This window comes from Sycon ciliatum, chromosome 3 (assembly GCF_964019385.1).
Source record: "Sycon ciliatum chromosome 3, ocSycCili1.1, whole genome shotgun sequence".
Lineage (NCBI taxonomy): Eukaryota > Metazoa > Porifera > Calcarea > Leucosolenida > Sycettidae > Sycon > Sycon ciliatum.
This window is the reverse complement of record NC_088645.1, coordinates 7,362,015-7,376,601: the sequence shown is the minus strand read 5'-3', so window position 1 is coordinate 7,376,601 and position 14,587 is coordinate 7,362,015. Positions and strand designations below refer to the sequence as shown.

Genomic DNA, 14,587 nt, shown 5'->3' with positions numbered 1-14,587 from the left:
GATTTTTGGTGTACTGATTTCGGTTGTTGTTGTGTCTGACTCTATTCCCAATATCTAATTCTGTGGTTGGTTTTCCAACTCATTGGGTTGTAGTTTCCATCATGAGTTTGATTCCATCGTGAGTTTGATTCCATTGTGAGTTTTGATTCTATTTGCTATTTTTCGTTCCATTTTTGAGCTCATATTTTATTTTCCTGATTTCTTCTCCAGTGTATGTTGTATTGCATTTTAATACATTGTGTTAATTTTTGCCCGTAAAAGAGGCTTGCACTTCATTATTATTATTATTATTATTATTATTATTATTGGGCTCTACATTTCCTCCAGACCAGCATCCAACGTTAGGTTTGTGGCGAGAGGAGCAACACGTGGCTCAAAACGTTTTAGAGTGAAGCTTAAACTAGATTGGTGGATTCAAAATGTCTGCAGAATGAGCTTAGGAAAAGAGCATTTTATTTCTAGTGAGCATAGGAAAATAATGTGGAAAACTTGCCGGGGGCTGAAAACGACATGGGTTTGAAAGCTTGGGATCTGAATAATGACAGTGACCACGCAGAGCAGATTAGTGTCGGACAAAGGAAACGTCATAAGTAAAGGCATGACACAGGAATCAGAAAAGACTTCAAAAGAGAGAATACAATTATGAGTTATCACGCCCTGGCGGGCAAACTAATACTACATTAGTACTTCTACTTACTAGTGTATGAAACGGACAGATCATGAGACACAAGAAGAGATTGCAATCTGCTGTTGTTGTTGTTGTTGTTCAAACAACGACAACGACAACGCGACGACGACCCCGACCCCGCCGCCGCCGACGACGCCGCTGCCGACGACGACGAAGACAACAACAACAACAACAACAACAACAACAACACCAACAACAACAGATTGCTGTGCATGCAACAACCACTGTAGTCGAGTCTTAGCGAGTAGACATTACAAACGGTTATCAAAGACAAGAATGGATGAAATATGGACGTAGTGGAGAGAGTTAGAGGAAGAGTGGAAGAATGTGCAAGACAGTCTGAATATGTCCGTGATCCTTCAACCATTACACGTGTTATCTTAGTCACGTGTTATCGTAGTCACGTGTTATCTTAGTTTTCCATCAACTCCTCGAAGCACTTTCGATGATAGATGGCTCCACGGAATCGAACACCATCGCGACGGACAAGTTCCGGGCAGTGGTTACAAGCTACTGCGAACCGAGTGTCGTAGCAAGACTTGCAATACAACTCGTCATCACGCTTGTAAAACTTCTGTCCCGCCAGCTCGGCGTTGCAGTCGTAGCAGCGAAAGCACCATGTATGATACCTCTTGCCCTTCATGGCGCTTACTGACGCACCGGTAATCGCCTGCTCGCACTTTGCGCACTGCTCCAGGAACAAGTTTCCGTAACAGCTCTGGCAGTGGACCTTGCCCTGGGTCACGATGAAGTCTTCAGGATTCACTGGGTCGCTGCAGTTCTCGCATCGCAGGCAACGCTCGTGCCAATGATGATCGCCATAAGACAGTTGACTGTCGCCAGCACCAATCTTCTTGTCGCAGGAGTGGCAAGTCTTGGCTAGTCGCTCATCGTAACAGCACAGGCAGACCACGTGACCATCATGCGCAACGTACTCATCTTCGTGCAGTCCCAGGCGCTTGTCGCAGTAGAAGCAGCAGAAATGATCCGTATGCCAGGATTTACCCTCGGCCAGCGTGTACTGTTTGTCGAAGATCAGTTCATCACAGCCGGCACAACGCGGGTGAGTCAGTTCTGCGTGATGGCGACCACAGTGCGCCTTACCGGCATGTGTGTAATGGGCAAGGTTGACTAGGAACTCGTCGCAAGTGCTGCAGACGAAGCAGGAAGGATGCCACGCTTTACCGGGAAGCTTTTCGGAGTGAACTGCCATCGAGCCATCAGCAATATCCAAGCTACAATGCTCGCAGATTTCGTTCGGCTTGCTCAAAACGACGGTTCCTTCCGCAAACTCCTTTTCGCGCATCGCAACGAATTGTTGTCTGCCAGTGGCCGCATGTTGGTCGTCGTTGCTATTAGCTACGCTAACGTCGTGCAGTGGGAATTGGTTCACCTGCAGCTGGTGCCACTGCTTGATTCCTTGCGGGGTGGTGACAGGGCGGAGTTCTTTGGGCAATTCTTGCATGAAGCGCTCCACAGTATCCGCTGTGTACAGGCCCCTCGGTGTCCAGGTGTACTTGATGGCGGCCGCTTCATCCACAGTGTGTACGTCAGCGTCTTCTTCTGCTTGCCACAGTGTCGTATCAGCAGATATCCCTGCCTCTCCAAGCCTTGCCCTGGCTAATGCTTGTCGTACAGCCTGGACTCGATCTTCATCAGGCTCGACACGACCGGTACTTGCCAGGCCATTGCCATGACCGGACTGATTGCCGCCTTGAACAAGCGCTCCTTCGTGTAGTTCCGTCAGGCAGAAGCAATTGCGACACACTTTGCGCCAGGGATGCGGCTTGTAGCCATCGCGACAGCGGCGACACTCTGTGCACTTCGCCTGCTCTTGAACCACGACCACGGGTTGCAGAATGCCAAACCTGTGATTGACGGTCGTGAGGCTGGTACCGGGGTTAACGCGATTGAAACCGCGGCCTGCCCATATGCTTGGCTTCTTGGCTGCAGGGCTAAGTGGAGTCTTGGCGTTCTTCTGCTGACCGCCTTCATCAAACTGCACTGCTGCAGGCAAGCTACCTCCGGCGTGCATAGTTACGTCACGTAGTAGGCTAGCTGGGCAACTAGTTGCAACACAAGTATTGTACATGTATGTACAACGAAACTAAATGGAGGTAACGCCGGATTAGATACAACCAACGATTAGATACAACAAACAACTGCAACTTGTCAAGTTGGCAATGCAGAAAGCAGAATCGCTACCATAATATTAATAGTAATAGTCACTGTTGGTTCGTCAGCGTATTCAACAGCTTCACCTGATCACAGCTAAACACACACACTACATGCACTGTGATATGACGACAGAATTGCCAGCATAGCGTGTCCCGTATGTACCGTACGGTATCATGGCTGGCAATAATCACGTTCCAATGCAACATCACCGTACCGTACATGGGTGGCCGAAAATTGTACAAATCGAAAATATACCGTAGTTCCTGGGGTACGATAATGTCACCGTACGCAACAATCTTGTCGTAGCAGGATCACGAGTGTTCTTTTGTCCGACAAAGGATCCATATGACCTGCTGTATATGTAGCTGTGTCATGGATTGGCTTGGCGTGGTACGAGGAGATTTGTAATAATTTTACATGAAAGTAAAAAAGGCTATCATTTCGTTACCCTGGCGAGTTTTGAAGTGTGCATGGTCTCAATCTGTCACTCTGTATGTCCTCTATCCACGTATGGACTTCTTGATCGAACACCACAAACATAATAACTTTATTAGGATGACCCAAAGGCTGACCGCCTATCGTGTGGTCCGTCGCATTGAAGGATGATGGTACAAGAGAGTACAGATTGGGAAGGGGGGGGGGGACTACGATGAACAGGGTAACGGCATGCCAGCGAGTAGACCTGAATACTGACAAGAATGTTTGCGCAGCTCTCTCTTGAATACATGGACAGAAGATTCCGAAGTCAATGTGGGTGGGAGACAATTCCATAAAAGGGAGGTTTTGAATAAAAAAAGTGATTTGGATGTTGTCAAGGCTTTGGGGAGGATAATTTTGTTGGGGCGTCTCTCACTACGGGAAATATTAAAACTGAACTGAGCCAAGGTGTTCCGGTATTTGAAAATAAACTTGTGCAATGTAACTAGGCTAATGAATTGTCCATTAGACACAGTGCAGTGTGGGGTTGCTTTGCATGCATTTTTTTTCACCCCGAAAAAGTGTGTTCAAAATTTTACAAGTCGGTGAAATAGGGTCTAACATCAACAAATATGACCTAAATGTGTCAATAAGCTTGCAATGGGAAATCAAGATACATGTAAATCTGAAGCAAGTCACATGCAGAGAAAGCAGACTGGTTTTGCAGGTTGCCCAACGTATTGGTTTCTGTACATCGTCAACTGCGGTTCAAAACGGTAGGATATCTTTGACCGCCTGCCGGCATTGTACAGCATGAGCACGCAGACCTTATCTTGCTGCCCCATTTCTTTCAACTTGCAGTGCATCCTCGTGCGTGAAATAACCACACTAAGCGAAGATACCATCCATGATGCGCGCCAGCCGTCCCACGACAGGGTGCCTTCGTGCATCTGGGCCACAGTGCATTTAACCGGCACATACTGACAATGTCGGGGCTTCCATACTCTCCAAGACAAGTGCAGTGACTCCTTCACCTCATTCATATACTTCTGTGTTGGAAGAAGACTGCAGACCACCCTCAATGGGTGCTCCGCCGTCAACACCCAACATACATTCATGCCGCATTTCCAGCAGGCTTTGCCATCGTGAATCTCTACCAGCACTTCTGAGGTAGCAAGCTGAGTTTCATACGTAGGTCTACTGAACAGCTAATTGTTTACCTGTATGCCATAAGCATCAGCAGCTTCGGACTTGGATTTGAATCACCTTTCATGATAGTTGAGTGAGAGACATCTTTTGTCAAAATTGCAGTTTCTGACCTTAACCTTTTTGGCTAATCTCTTCTTCAGCCCTGCTACTTTGACGGTGTGACAGACTCATTCCTGGCATCGGTGACCAGCCTAGGGTTTCCACCTGCCGTAGAATATGCTCGCTGGCTCTTGGACGTCCTTCAAGCATCCATTGAGGGATATTTTACCTCATTGACCACAAATTCACGAATTTCGATCCATGTTTGATATCTCACAAGGCCGTGGAAGAAGACAATTCCGCTAAACGCTACTGATGCTTACAAACTACAATATAATGGCAACTCACGTGTCTGTTGGACTAACAAAAACACTTCATAGGAAGAGTGCAATCGCCCTCAACAATGATATTTTGCTCGATTTGTAAAAATATGCCATGTAAATTTTTTACAAATCACCTCGTAGTCTTTAATAATAACGAGAGAGCTTGGAAGCTCAGGGCCCTACGCTATGCTCTTATGCTTCTTTGCCTAGCTCATCGTACATGTTATTAGAACTGATGGAAATGTGTTGTTGCGGTGCGACTTGGTCCCGCAACTAACCATCGTCAGGCAGACCACAAAAACCCAGAAACTCCTTTAATCTACATTACCACTCGTTTTCAACAAGAACACCAAAGAACACACCGAACAACGATCGCCAAATCGCTGTCCTGGGCAAAACGTGCAGCGTGCGTGCATTTGGCTTGCGCTGCATGCATGCACACAACGACGTGGCATAGAGAGAAAATGCAGCGTACAGAAAATGCATGATCATCGTAGCCATAGAGATACTAAATAATGGCGACTGCCAAAGTCCGCGTGCAGCGCGGACGAGTACGAGTGCATGCAACGAAAAGAAAAGCAATAATTTGAAATGCAGAACAAGCAGAAACTAATAATGACTTGCAATGTGCTGGAGTGAAAGAATAAAGAATTGTTGGTTACGGAGGTGAAAACAGTGTCTGTCAAGGGGTGCTTGCACCCAGCGACAGGGTGACAGCACACCCTGTCAGCGAGAGTAAGTTTCGCCAAGTAGATCGTAGCGGAGTTGCCGCGGATGGCGATAATGCAACGGATCAAGTACTAGTAAGTACATGTACATTGCAACCAATTAGTGTGTCAACAATTCTACTTATATAATACATTAGAACAATTCACAAGATATTCCGCTCGTGAACATGGCGTGGTACGAACACGCATAGCAATTACTGTATCGTAAAATGTGTCTCGACGTAGACGTAACAGACATGCACTCGTGATGTAATTCTAACAGACTAACAAATAAATATTACACTCGCGAAATACATAGCAGTAATACGCAACGCACCAATATTGCAAGCGACCTAGCATGTCTTGACAATACTGCCCTTGCAGCATGTGACAGTTCTGTACACAATTCGTAACTACAATACACTAATAGTATCAACGTGCAACATGTGACAACATGAAAGGATAATGTTCAAGAGTGCAGTCTCCTGTCCATGTGTTTTTCCGTTGATTGCCCACATCATTGTATTGCAAAAACGTTTCAATCAGTTTGAATATGAGTTAGGCAAAAGTATTTGCAGAATTTACTGCGGATTGTTATTTTTCTCTAATTTCATCCACTTTTGCTCCTTCTTTTCTTTTTATCTCCTTATACTGTAAATCAACGAATTTTGGCTGATGAGAAACTTTGGCCGATCTCGAAACGAAACTTTTCACCGTCATTAAAATTTGGCCGATTGGAGTTTTGAAAAAGAAAAGAAGGAGCAAACCAAAAGTGGACGAAATTAGACGGAAAAATAACTATTTTGGAGTCGACGGGATGTCTGTCCTGACGTTTCCTGGAACCGGCGCTGACTCTGCCGATCACGGGCGTTCTGGAGTCGACGGGATCTCTCTTCCGACGTTTCCTGTGACCAGTTCTGAATCGCCCGTTCACCCTTATTTTGGAGACGACGGGATCTCTCTTCCAAAGTATGTTTTTGCTGACGCATCCTATCACCTATTCGGCAACTAACGTCCATTCTAATTTCATTTCCTCCTTGTCTCCCTATTTCTTTCCAAATCTCCCTATACATCAGGGAGTCGTATACATAATACGACAAATATTGTGGCCAGCTGGGTTTTTTTTAGAGATGAAAATACTTTTTTTCTGAAAAACGTAAAATATTTGGCACCTTTGATCAGGGATGGCCCACGCCTGGTAAAAAAGTAAATAATTAAAGAAAAAAATTAAAAATAAGAGGTTCTGTGTTCCGGCTCTCCGCCTTCTCCGCGAACATAAGAGAACTAGAGGAGAACAAACAAACACAAGAAGCAAGAATGACACGAAAAGCAGAAATTATGAGAACATGGTATAAATGAGCACGGCTACCAAACGAGAGAGCTTGGAAGCTCAGGGTCCTGCGCTATGCTTTGTTGCCTAGCTCATCGTGCATGTTGTTAGAGCTGATGGAAATGCTTTTTTCTTTGATTAGCTACATCATTGCATTCCAAAAACGTTTCTATGAGATACTGAAGTAATGTCTTCTGCATAGCTATGGGACCGGCGCTGACTCTGCCGAACACGGGCGTTCTTCTTCTTATTATTATACTGACGGCAACTAACATCCATTCTGATTGCATTTACTCGTCTCCCTACTTCGTATTTCTTTCCAGAAAATCTCCCCATACAGCAGGGAGTCGTTTACATAACGAGAGAGCTTGGAAGCTCAGGGCCCTACGCTATGCTTTTTTGCTTGCTCATCATGCATGTGACGTGCCAAAGCTGTGTGTTTGTTTTCTTTCTCTGGAAGACTGTATGCACTAAGAATATCAAACATAAGACACTGCTAAAACTGAGAAGAAACTTAGAATTGGATTCAACCACTGTTCACCATGAACTCTTTTCAAGACAAGGAGAAAGAAAAAAACAACAACAAAACCAAAGCTGCTAGAGCACTGCACGCGGAAAAACTCTGCACGTGAGATGCCGTGCAGCGGGAAAAAGGCCATACATCTGAAGCATACGTCTCGTGCACAGGAGCACAAGCCCGGGAAAAACAGGGTTGATGATCACATGATTTCACGCATGAGTGATACCATACATGACCTACAGAACTAGAGAATGATTGTAGTGAAAACAGACACATAAATCATACATTTCTCCCCTCTTTGCTCGAATAAGGCAGAACTATGGTTGACGGATGAGAGCAAGCTAACGTAAACAGAAGAGATCACACTACATGTATAGCATGGATTGAACGCTGCACCAAACTTGAGTGGAACGGCCAACGCCGGAGAATTGGACTGTCACCTAAGAACAATTTTGAATTTTAAGATGATGAGAAAAACAGCAGATAATGATCTCCAAGTCGGGTGCATGACCATATCAATGTTCCCTAAGAACATGTCACTTTGCTGTACAATACTGTTCGTTGCTGCTAGCAGTTCACACGGAGCGAAACTGTTCACTACTGCTAACAGTTCACTGCTCACTCTCGAGTGGAATCAGGACATTGATAGCACGTCGGTACACCCGCTTGCGGATCTTGATGTCCACTACGCGTACACAACCGTCCTCAGCCGGGTATACAGCAACCACTCGACCGAGTGGCCAGGTATTTCTAGGGGTGTGTGCGTCAACACAGATGACGACATCGCCCACCTTGATGTTGCGTTTCTTCTGCTGCCACTTCTGCCGGACGTTCAACGTTGGAACCACCTCCTTCACCAACCTTCGCCAGACGTCTTGAGTTAGGCGCTGTACAACTCTCCACCTGTCATGTGGATCAGGCTGTCCGTCAGGCTCCAGATGATCGATGGCGTGGTGGATATCGCGATGACCCACGAGGAAGTGCAGTGGCGTTAGCGGCTCTAGATCCTCGGCATCGTCACTGATACTCGTAAGAGGTCGGGCGTTCAGCATAGCCTCCGCATGAACGAATGCGGTCGCAAGCTCTTCATCACTGCACACTCCATTTTCGAGAACGGCGTACACTGCACGCTTCGCCAGCTTGATCATAGACTCGAACACACCTCCGTGATGTGGCGCGCTTGGTGGATTAAATCTCCAGTTGATCTTGTTTGACGCCATGTCTGCCGCAACATCTTCAGAGTGCTCCAGCTCTTCCACGGCGTCTCGCAGCTCTGCTTCAGTAGCGACGAAATTGGCGCCGTTGTCAGAGACGACATCCTTCGGTGTGCCTCGCCTCTTACAGAATCGGGAGAAACACATCAAGAACCCCTGTGCCGTCATGTCGTAAGCCATTTCCAAATGACACGCACGTGTCTCCAGACACGTAAATAGGCAGAGATAACGCTTGGCACGGCTTCGTCCACGGCCTTGCCTTGTCGAGAACGGCCCGGCGTAGTCCACGCCAACGCCAGAGAACACTCGTTCAGTGATAGCGACACGCTGCTCAGGAAGCTGTCCCATGAGTTGGGATGCTGGCCTGTTCCACCGTCGTCTGCAGCCGTTGCAACCGTGTCGATGCGACTTCACTGCCTGCTTCCCGCGGACGATCCAATAGCGTTGTCGGAGATTTGCGAGTAGATAGTTGACTCCGAATTCGTGATGACACTTCTCATCCTCCGATGCTATGACGAGTGAGGTGATCTGGTGCTTAGGTGGGAGAATCACGGGCCGGCGTGTGCATGCCGTAACCTTCGTGCTAGCATTATCGAGCCGTCCGCCGACTATCAGCACTGCAGGATGCTGACTTGTATCCAGTTCTGGATTCAGTGGCAGCAGCGGATCGCCATTCTCAAGTGGTTGGCCACGCTCAAGACGGCTGATGGTGCGCCCATAGGACTCGCGTTGAGAAACGGAGAGCCAGTACCTCTCTGAAAGTACCATCTCCTCAGCCGACAGCTCCGGTACTGGAACACAACTGCCGCTGCAGTCGCAACTCCCCTCTGTGCTGCTGGCTGGGAGAGGTTGCAGCAATCCATCTGATGTGGCAGGTGCACTGGCTTTGGTTGATCCAGCTGCCTGCTTGCAGTTGCGGAGGAAACGAAGGCACCAGCACGTCACGCGAAGAAGTCTCTTCCATGACGAGTACCTGGCTGGTGACAAGCGAGACTGTGCAGGCTCCGCTGCTGTTGTGACAAACGCAGATGCCAGGGCTCGCTTCGTCTCTCCACCGACGTATGATGGCACAGTGATCTCTCGAATTGGCCACTGATCGGGAGGCGACGACAGGAACTCCGGTCCGGACCACCAGACTTCATTGTCAGCTAGCTTCTCCGCTGTCAATCCACGACTTGGCAGGTCTGCGGGGTTGAGTCGGCCCGGGATATGACGCCATTGAGCTCCAGAGGTAGCGGCGTGAATCTCGGAGATTTTGTTCCCGATGTCGGTCTGAAACTTCCGGCTGTGAGATCTGACCCAATACAGCACGTTCATACTGTCCGTCCAGAATACATGGTCTCGGACTGGCAGGTTGAGTGCTTTCTCCACCTCGAGGCTCAGCTTCGTGCCGAGGACCGCTGCCTTCAGCTCCAATTTTGGGATGGAGAGCTTGCGGATTGGAGATGGTCTCGCCTTCGCCAGGGCTAGCGTCGTCTTCACCGTTCCGTCTGGATACTGGCACCGTATGTACGTAGCAGCAGCGTACGCTCCATCAGATGCATCGGTGAACGTGTGCACTTGGATCTCAGCAGTGGAGGGGTCGAGAGTGGCCACCTTGAAACACCGGTCGACTTGGACTGCTGAGAGTGAGGGTAGCTCCGAGAACCATTGCGTCCAAGCCTTGGCATCATGCTCGTCCAGTTGATCGTCCCAGCCATACCCTTTGATGCATAGCTGCTGGAACATCATCCGCGAGCGAATCGTGAACGGGCAGATCTGTCCTCGCGGGTCGAATACTGTGGACATCTCCTTCAGGACTGTCCTCTTGGTCATCTGCTCAGCTGCGCAGCCGGAGAAGACGAAGAGGAACTTGTCGGACTCAGCATTCCAGGTGACACCTAGAGTCTTCGTGGATGGCAGCGTGCTGTGACTGTGATCACCCACCTCGGCAACAGCTCCTGGCGCACGATCCTCCTCTGGAACATCGGCCATTACTGCTGCAGAATTGGACAGCCACTTGCGGATGTTGAATCCACCATCATGGAGTAGTGACTTCACCTCGAGGCGCACACGCTTGGCTGTGTCATCATCAGCACACGAATGGAGTAGGTCATCTACGTAAGTGTCATCGTGGACCGCGGCCGATACGTCAGTTGAGTAGAGATGGCCAAACTTGTTGGAGGTCTCCTCGAGAGCTCTACCCGCCAGGTACGGTGACGCTTTTACACCAAAGACGATGCGGTTGAACTGGTACACCTTCGGCTCGTGCTGCGGGTCGTGCCGCCACAAGAAGCGGTGGTACTTGCGGTCTTGTTGACGTAGCTGGATTTTGCAGAAACATCTCTGATATATCGCCGACCAGGGCCACCGGCTCCAGGCAGAAGCGAAGCAGGACGTGAACAATATTGTTCTGTGTCTTTCTGCCAGCATACATCTCCTCGTTCATAGACGTACCTCCCCAGTTGACGGACGCATCGAAGACGACTCTCACCTTGGTGGTCACGCGATCATTTCTCACGACTGGGAAGTGGGGAAGATACCATTGATCACTTCCGTCCTCTGCCGCTGTGGTGGGCTCAACTTCTTCGATGTAGTGCTTCGTCATGTAGGTTGACAGCACGTTCCGGTATGCCTCGTACACAGCCGGTCGTTTGGCGAGCGAGCGCTCCAACGACTGAAGCCGCTGCTCAGCCTGCTTTGCGTTGGACTCGAGGCTCGGAATCCCGCTCGTCGCACTCCACGGGATGCCCATCTCAAAACGCGATCCATCGTGTTGAATCGACTCGGTCACTAGCTGTTCTGCCCGTTGCTCATCAGGTGTTGAGTATGTCTCACCCATGCCGACCTTCTCCAACTCCCAGAAGCTGTTGACAAGTTCATCTAGTCTCAGGTCCTGCGTAGACCCGACGAGAGATGCACCAACACATGTCATCTCGGGCTGGTCATAGGAGTTGTCAGTTGCGCCGTAACACACCCACCCGAGTGGTGTCAACCGAGCTAGCGGGTCACCAGGCTTGCCATGCCGTTCCTCCAGGGACGTGTGAAGCTGTGCCGCATTGAGTCCAATGAGGATGTCCACCTGAGCATGCTGCTGGTGCCTTGGGAACCTGATGTCGCTCAGGTGCGTCCAGTTCTGTTTCTGCGCGTTCCAGTCGACAGGCTTGATGGCACCAGTCACTGTTGGAAGGACGAAGGCAGAGCATGCAGACTCTTCGTCGCCTCCCTGTCGGGTGATAGTAACCGCTACTCTCTCACGGTCACCTCGGATGGTCTTGCCACCTAGTACGGTAGTCGTCAGTGTTTCGACATCTCCGCTGTAACTCAGCTGCTTGGCCAGGTCTTCTCTGATGAAGCTGACGGATGATGCCGAATCTAGCAGTGCGGTAGCCTCGACGACGTGAGGACCATTCTTCACTGTCACCGGCACTGTCATGAACAATACGTGCTGAGACTGGGAGAGACTGTCACTCGCGAAGCAGCTGGCTCCGACATTGACGGCAGCAGACGAATGTGCACCCGCTTTGTCACCTTCGGCGGTTTGTGCCTTAACTACCGGCGCCTGTTCGCTGGGCTTTCTCTCCGAGTGTAACATTCTGTGGTGCTTCCGCCCACACATGTCGCAGGGCTTGTTGCGACACTCTGCCGATCGATGCTTAGCCGGTCTCAGGCAACAGATGCAGATGTTGAGGGGCTTCACGAAGCTCCAGCGTTCAGCAACTGACATCTTCGCGAACTCATGGCAGTCTGCAAGTTGATGCTGCTTACCGCACTTGATGCAGCTCTTCGGAGTACCGGCTGACTTCCGCTCGCTGCTCTCGGCGGCTGTTGTCAGAGTGTAGTGTTGACGGCGCTCTGACAATTTGGTCCTCTGACTGCCACAAGCGGATTGTCTTTCTGCAGCAGCCTGGCGCTTGTCCGAACTGCTGCTGGATGACACTGCTTGGCTCTTGTAGCTGTTGCGCTGGCGCTCGTCCACCTTCCGCATCATGTGCACGACGTGAAGCAGCCAGTCCGCGAATGATTGTACATTGCATTTCTGGTCATCATACTTCTCAAAGTACTTGAGCAGCATTGACGACGGGACTTTCTCCGTTGCAGCGAGATAGAGCTCTCGGCCAGGGGTTATACCACATGACCTCATGTTCACCAGGACACTCCGCAGCTTCAATGCGAACTTCTTTATCTTCTCAGTGTCCTTCATGGTAGTGATCTTCGGCCACGTAATGATTTCCTGCTCGTGCCGCTCGATCTGACGATCCTCACCACCATACCAGGCCTCGATCTCCTGCATGGCTGCCTGATAGGCCCCCGGCCCGTCCATGACGTCTTCTATCAGCTCCTCAGCACAGCCACCCGCGAGAGCCTCCCTCAGGCGTGCCATCTTGTAGTATTCTGTGACATTCGGATCTGCGCCGACCAGTCCCATGAATTTCTGCCGCCATCTCACGTAATTGTCTTCATTGCCATCAAACATGGGCAGCTTCAGTGCCTTGAGGTGGCCACTCGGGCGGTAGGCCGGCGTCACTGTCGGGGCACCCTGATGCTGTCCGATTTGGTGGGCTGGCACTGCTTGTGCTTGGCTACTCGGGTACTGGGGTGCTGCTGTTGAAACCATGTACTGTGGTACAGGCATAGGCTGATATGGATACGCCGGTGTGCTGGTGTATGTCAGGCCGGGTCTGACCTCACGCGAGATTGTCGGCTGACTACTGGTAGCTGCTCCGTGCACCGTCACGCTGGGCTTCGGCACAAACGGAGGGGCGGCTGCTGTAAGTGCTGTCATTGGTGCGAACGCCTGGCTCACGAAGCCAGAGCGTTGAGTTGGCGCTGCACTGGATGCGGCTACGGCGCGCTGTGCGCTGAGACCGTCCACACCATGCGGCCTAGTTGCTGATGCTCCACTGGTGGTGCTACTGCCTACTGCACTGATAGTAGCAGGTGGTGACGGAACAGCAGCATTCACTGCTGGCACTGGTCTGCTGCTCACTGGGTGTGCTGGTGTCCTTACTGCCCTTGACAGGGTAGTTGTTGGCTGTAGTCTGCCTGGATTCCTGACAACAAACTGCTGTGTGGATCTGCTGACATGTTGTTGCTGCTGCTGCTGGTCCCCTGCCAGTTCTGAGTTCGACTTTCTGTTCCTTAGTTCTCTAACATACCACAGAGGCAGCCTTCTGCTGTAGTCGGAGCTGCAACTATCCACCTCTGTTTCGTCGTCATCAGCATCTGAACTTGCTGAACCAGTAACACTGGGTGGCACTATTGGCGATTGCCCAAGCACCATCTCCACCGGGTTTGCCTCAACATCACCCGACGCATACGCTGCGTCTGTAACTGTGGCTGTCGGTTCGACCAGTCCATCAGCTGACTGTGGTGTAGACCCACGTCCTGTGCCGACCACTGGTCGGTCCAAATCGGAAGGTGAGTAGACACTTCTATCTTCGCTGCTGTTCTCACTGTAAGCAGATGCGGAAGAGCGGCGACGAAACTCAGACTTCGCCCTCTCCACCGTGCTTGCCTTCTTCATTAGATCGAGTTGGATGGCGATCGACTCTTGTCGCAACTTCGCCACTTCTGCTTCCTTGTCCAACTCCGCCTGTAGTCTCTCGACTTCCTTGGCTATTCTTCTTTCGGATGCACTAGTCCTTACACCTCTCTCATCATGTCTTCGCTGTGTTAGGTTTCCGACGTCTGCGTCGGAGGAAATAAATCGCTTGGGCAGCTTGCCCTTCGTTGATCTTGAACTGACTCGCTGTCCAGGTATGGCACTCTGCTCGTCCATCCTGAAGATCCGGCTCGAAGGACCAGTATGTTTGTTTTCTTTCTCTGGAAGACTGTATGCACTAAGAATATCAAACATAAGACACTGCTAAAACTGAGAAGAAACTTAGAATTGGATTCAACCACTGTTCACCATGAACTCTTTTCAAGACAAGGAGAAAGAAAAAAACAACAACAAAACCAAAGCTGCTAGAGCACTGCA

General features: G+C 49.9%; 2 protein-coding genes across 2 annotated transcripts; both read right to left on the bottom strand.

The window, feature by feature from the left end:
- Positions 1 to 935: 935 nt before the first annotated feature.
- Positions 936 to 2,723, bottom strand: LOC135812415 (testin-like). The gene has a single exon (XM_065325790.1). The coding sequence runs from the start codon at positions 2,721 to 2,723 to the stop codon at positions 1,101 to 1,103; it is 1,623 nt and encodes a 540-aa protein (XP_065181862.1). The 3' UTR covers positions 936 to 1,100.
- A 5,299-nt stretch (positions 2,724 to 8,022) lies between these two features.
- Positions 8,023 to 14,386, bottom strand: LOC135812414 (uncharacterized). The gene is made up of 2 exons (XM_065325789.1): positions 10,967 to 14,386; positions 8,023 to 10,875 (listed from the first exon to the last, which is right to left on the bottom strand). Exons 1-2 carry the CDS (start codon positions 14,384 to 14,386, stop codon positions 8,023 to 8,025), a joined length of 6,273 nt encoding a protein of 2,090 aa, XP_065181861.1.
- Positions 14,387 to 14,587: the final 201 nt, after the last annotated feature.

Excerpts from the sequence above, each read along its gene's own strand:
- LOC135812415 (XM_065325790.1), bottom strand. The coding sequence starts at position 2,723 with ATGCACGCCGGAGGTAGCTTGCCTGCAGCAGTGCAGTTTGATGAAGGC.
- LOC135812414 (XM_065325789.1), bottom strand. The coding sequence starts at position 14,386 with ATGGACGAGCAGAGTGCCATACCTGGACAGCGAGTCAGTTCAAGATCA. Across the intron at positions 10,876-10,966 it reads GCCTGGAGCCGGTGGCCCTG|CACGAGCCGAAGGTGTACCA; the intron begins GTCGGCGATATA and ends CACGACCCGCAG.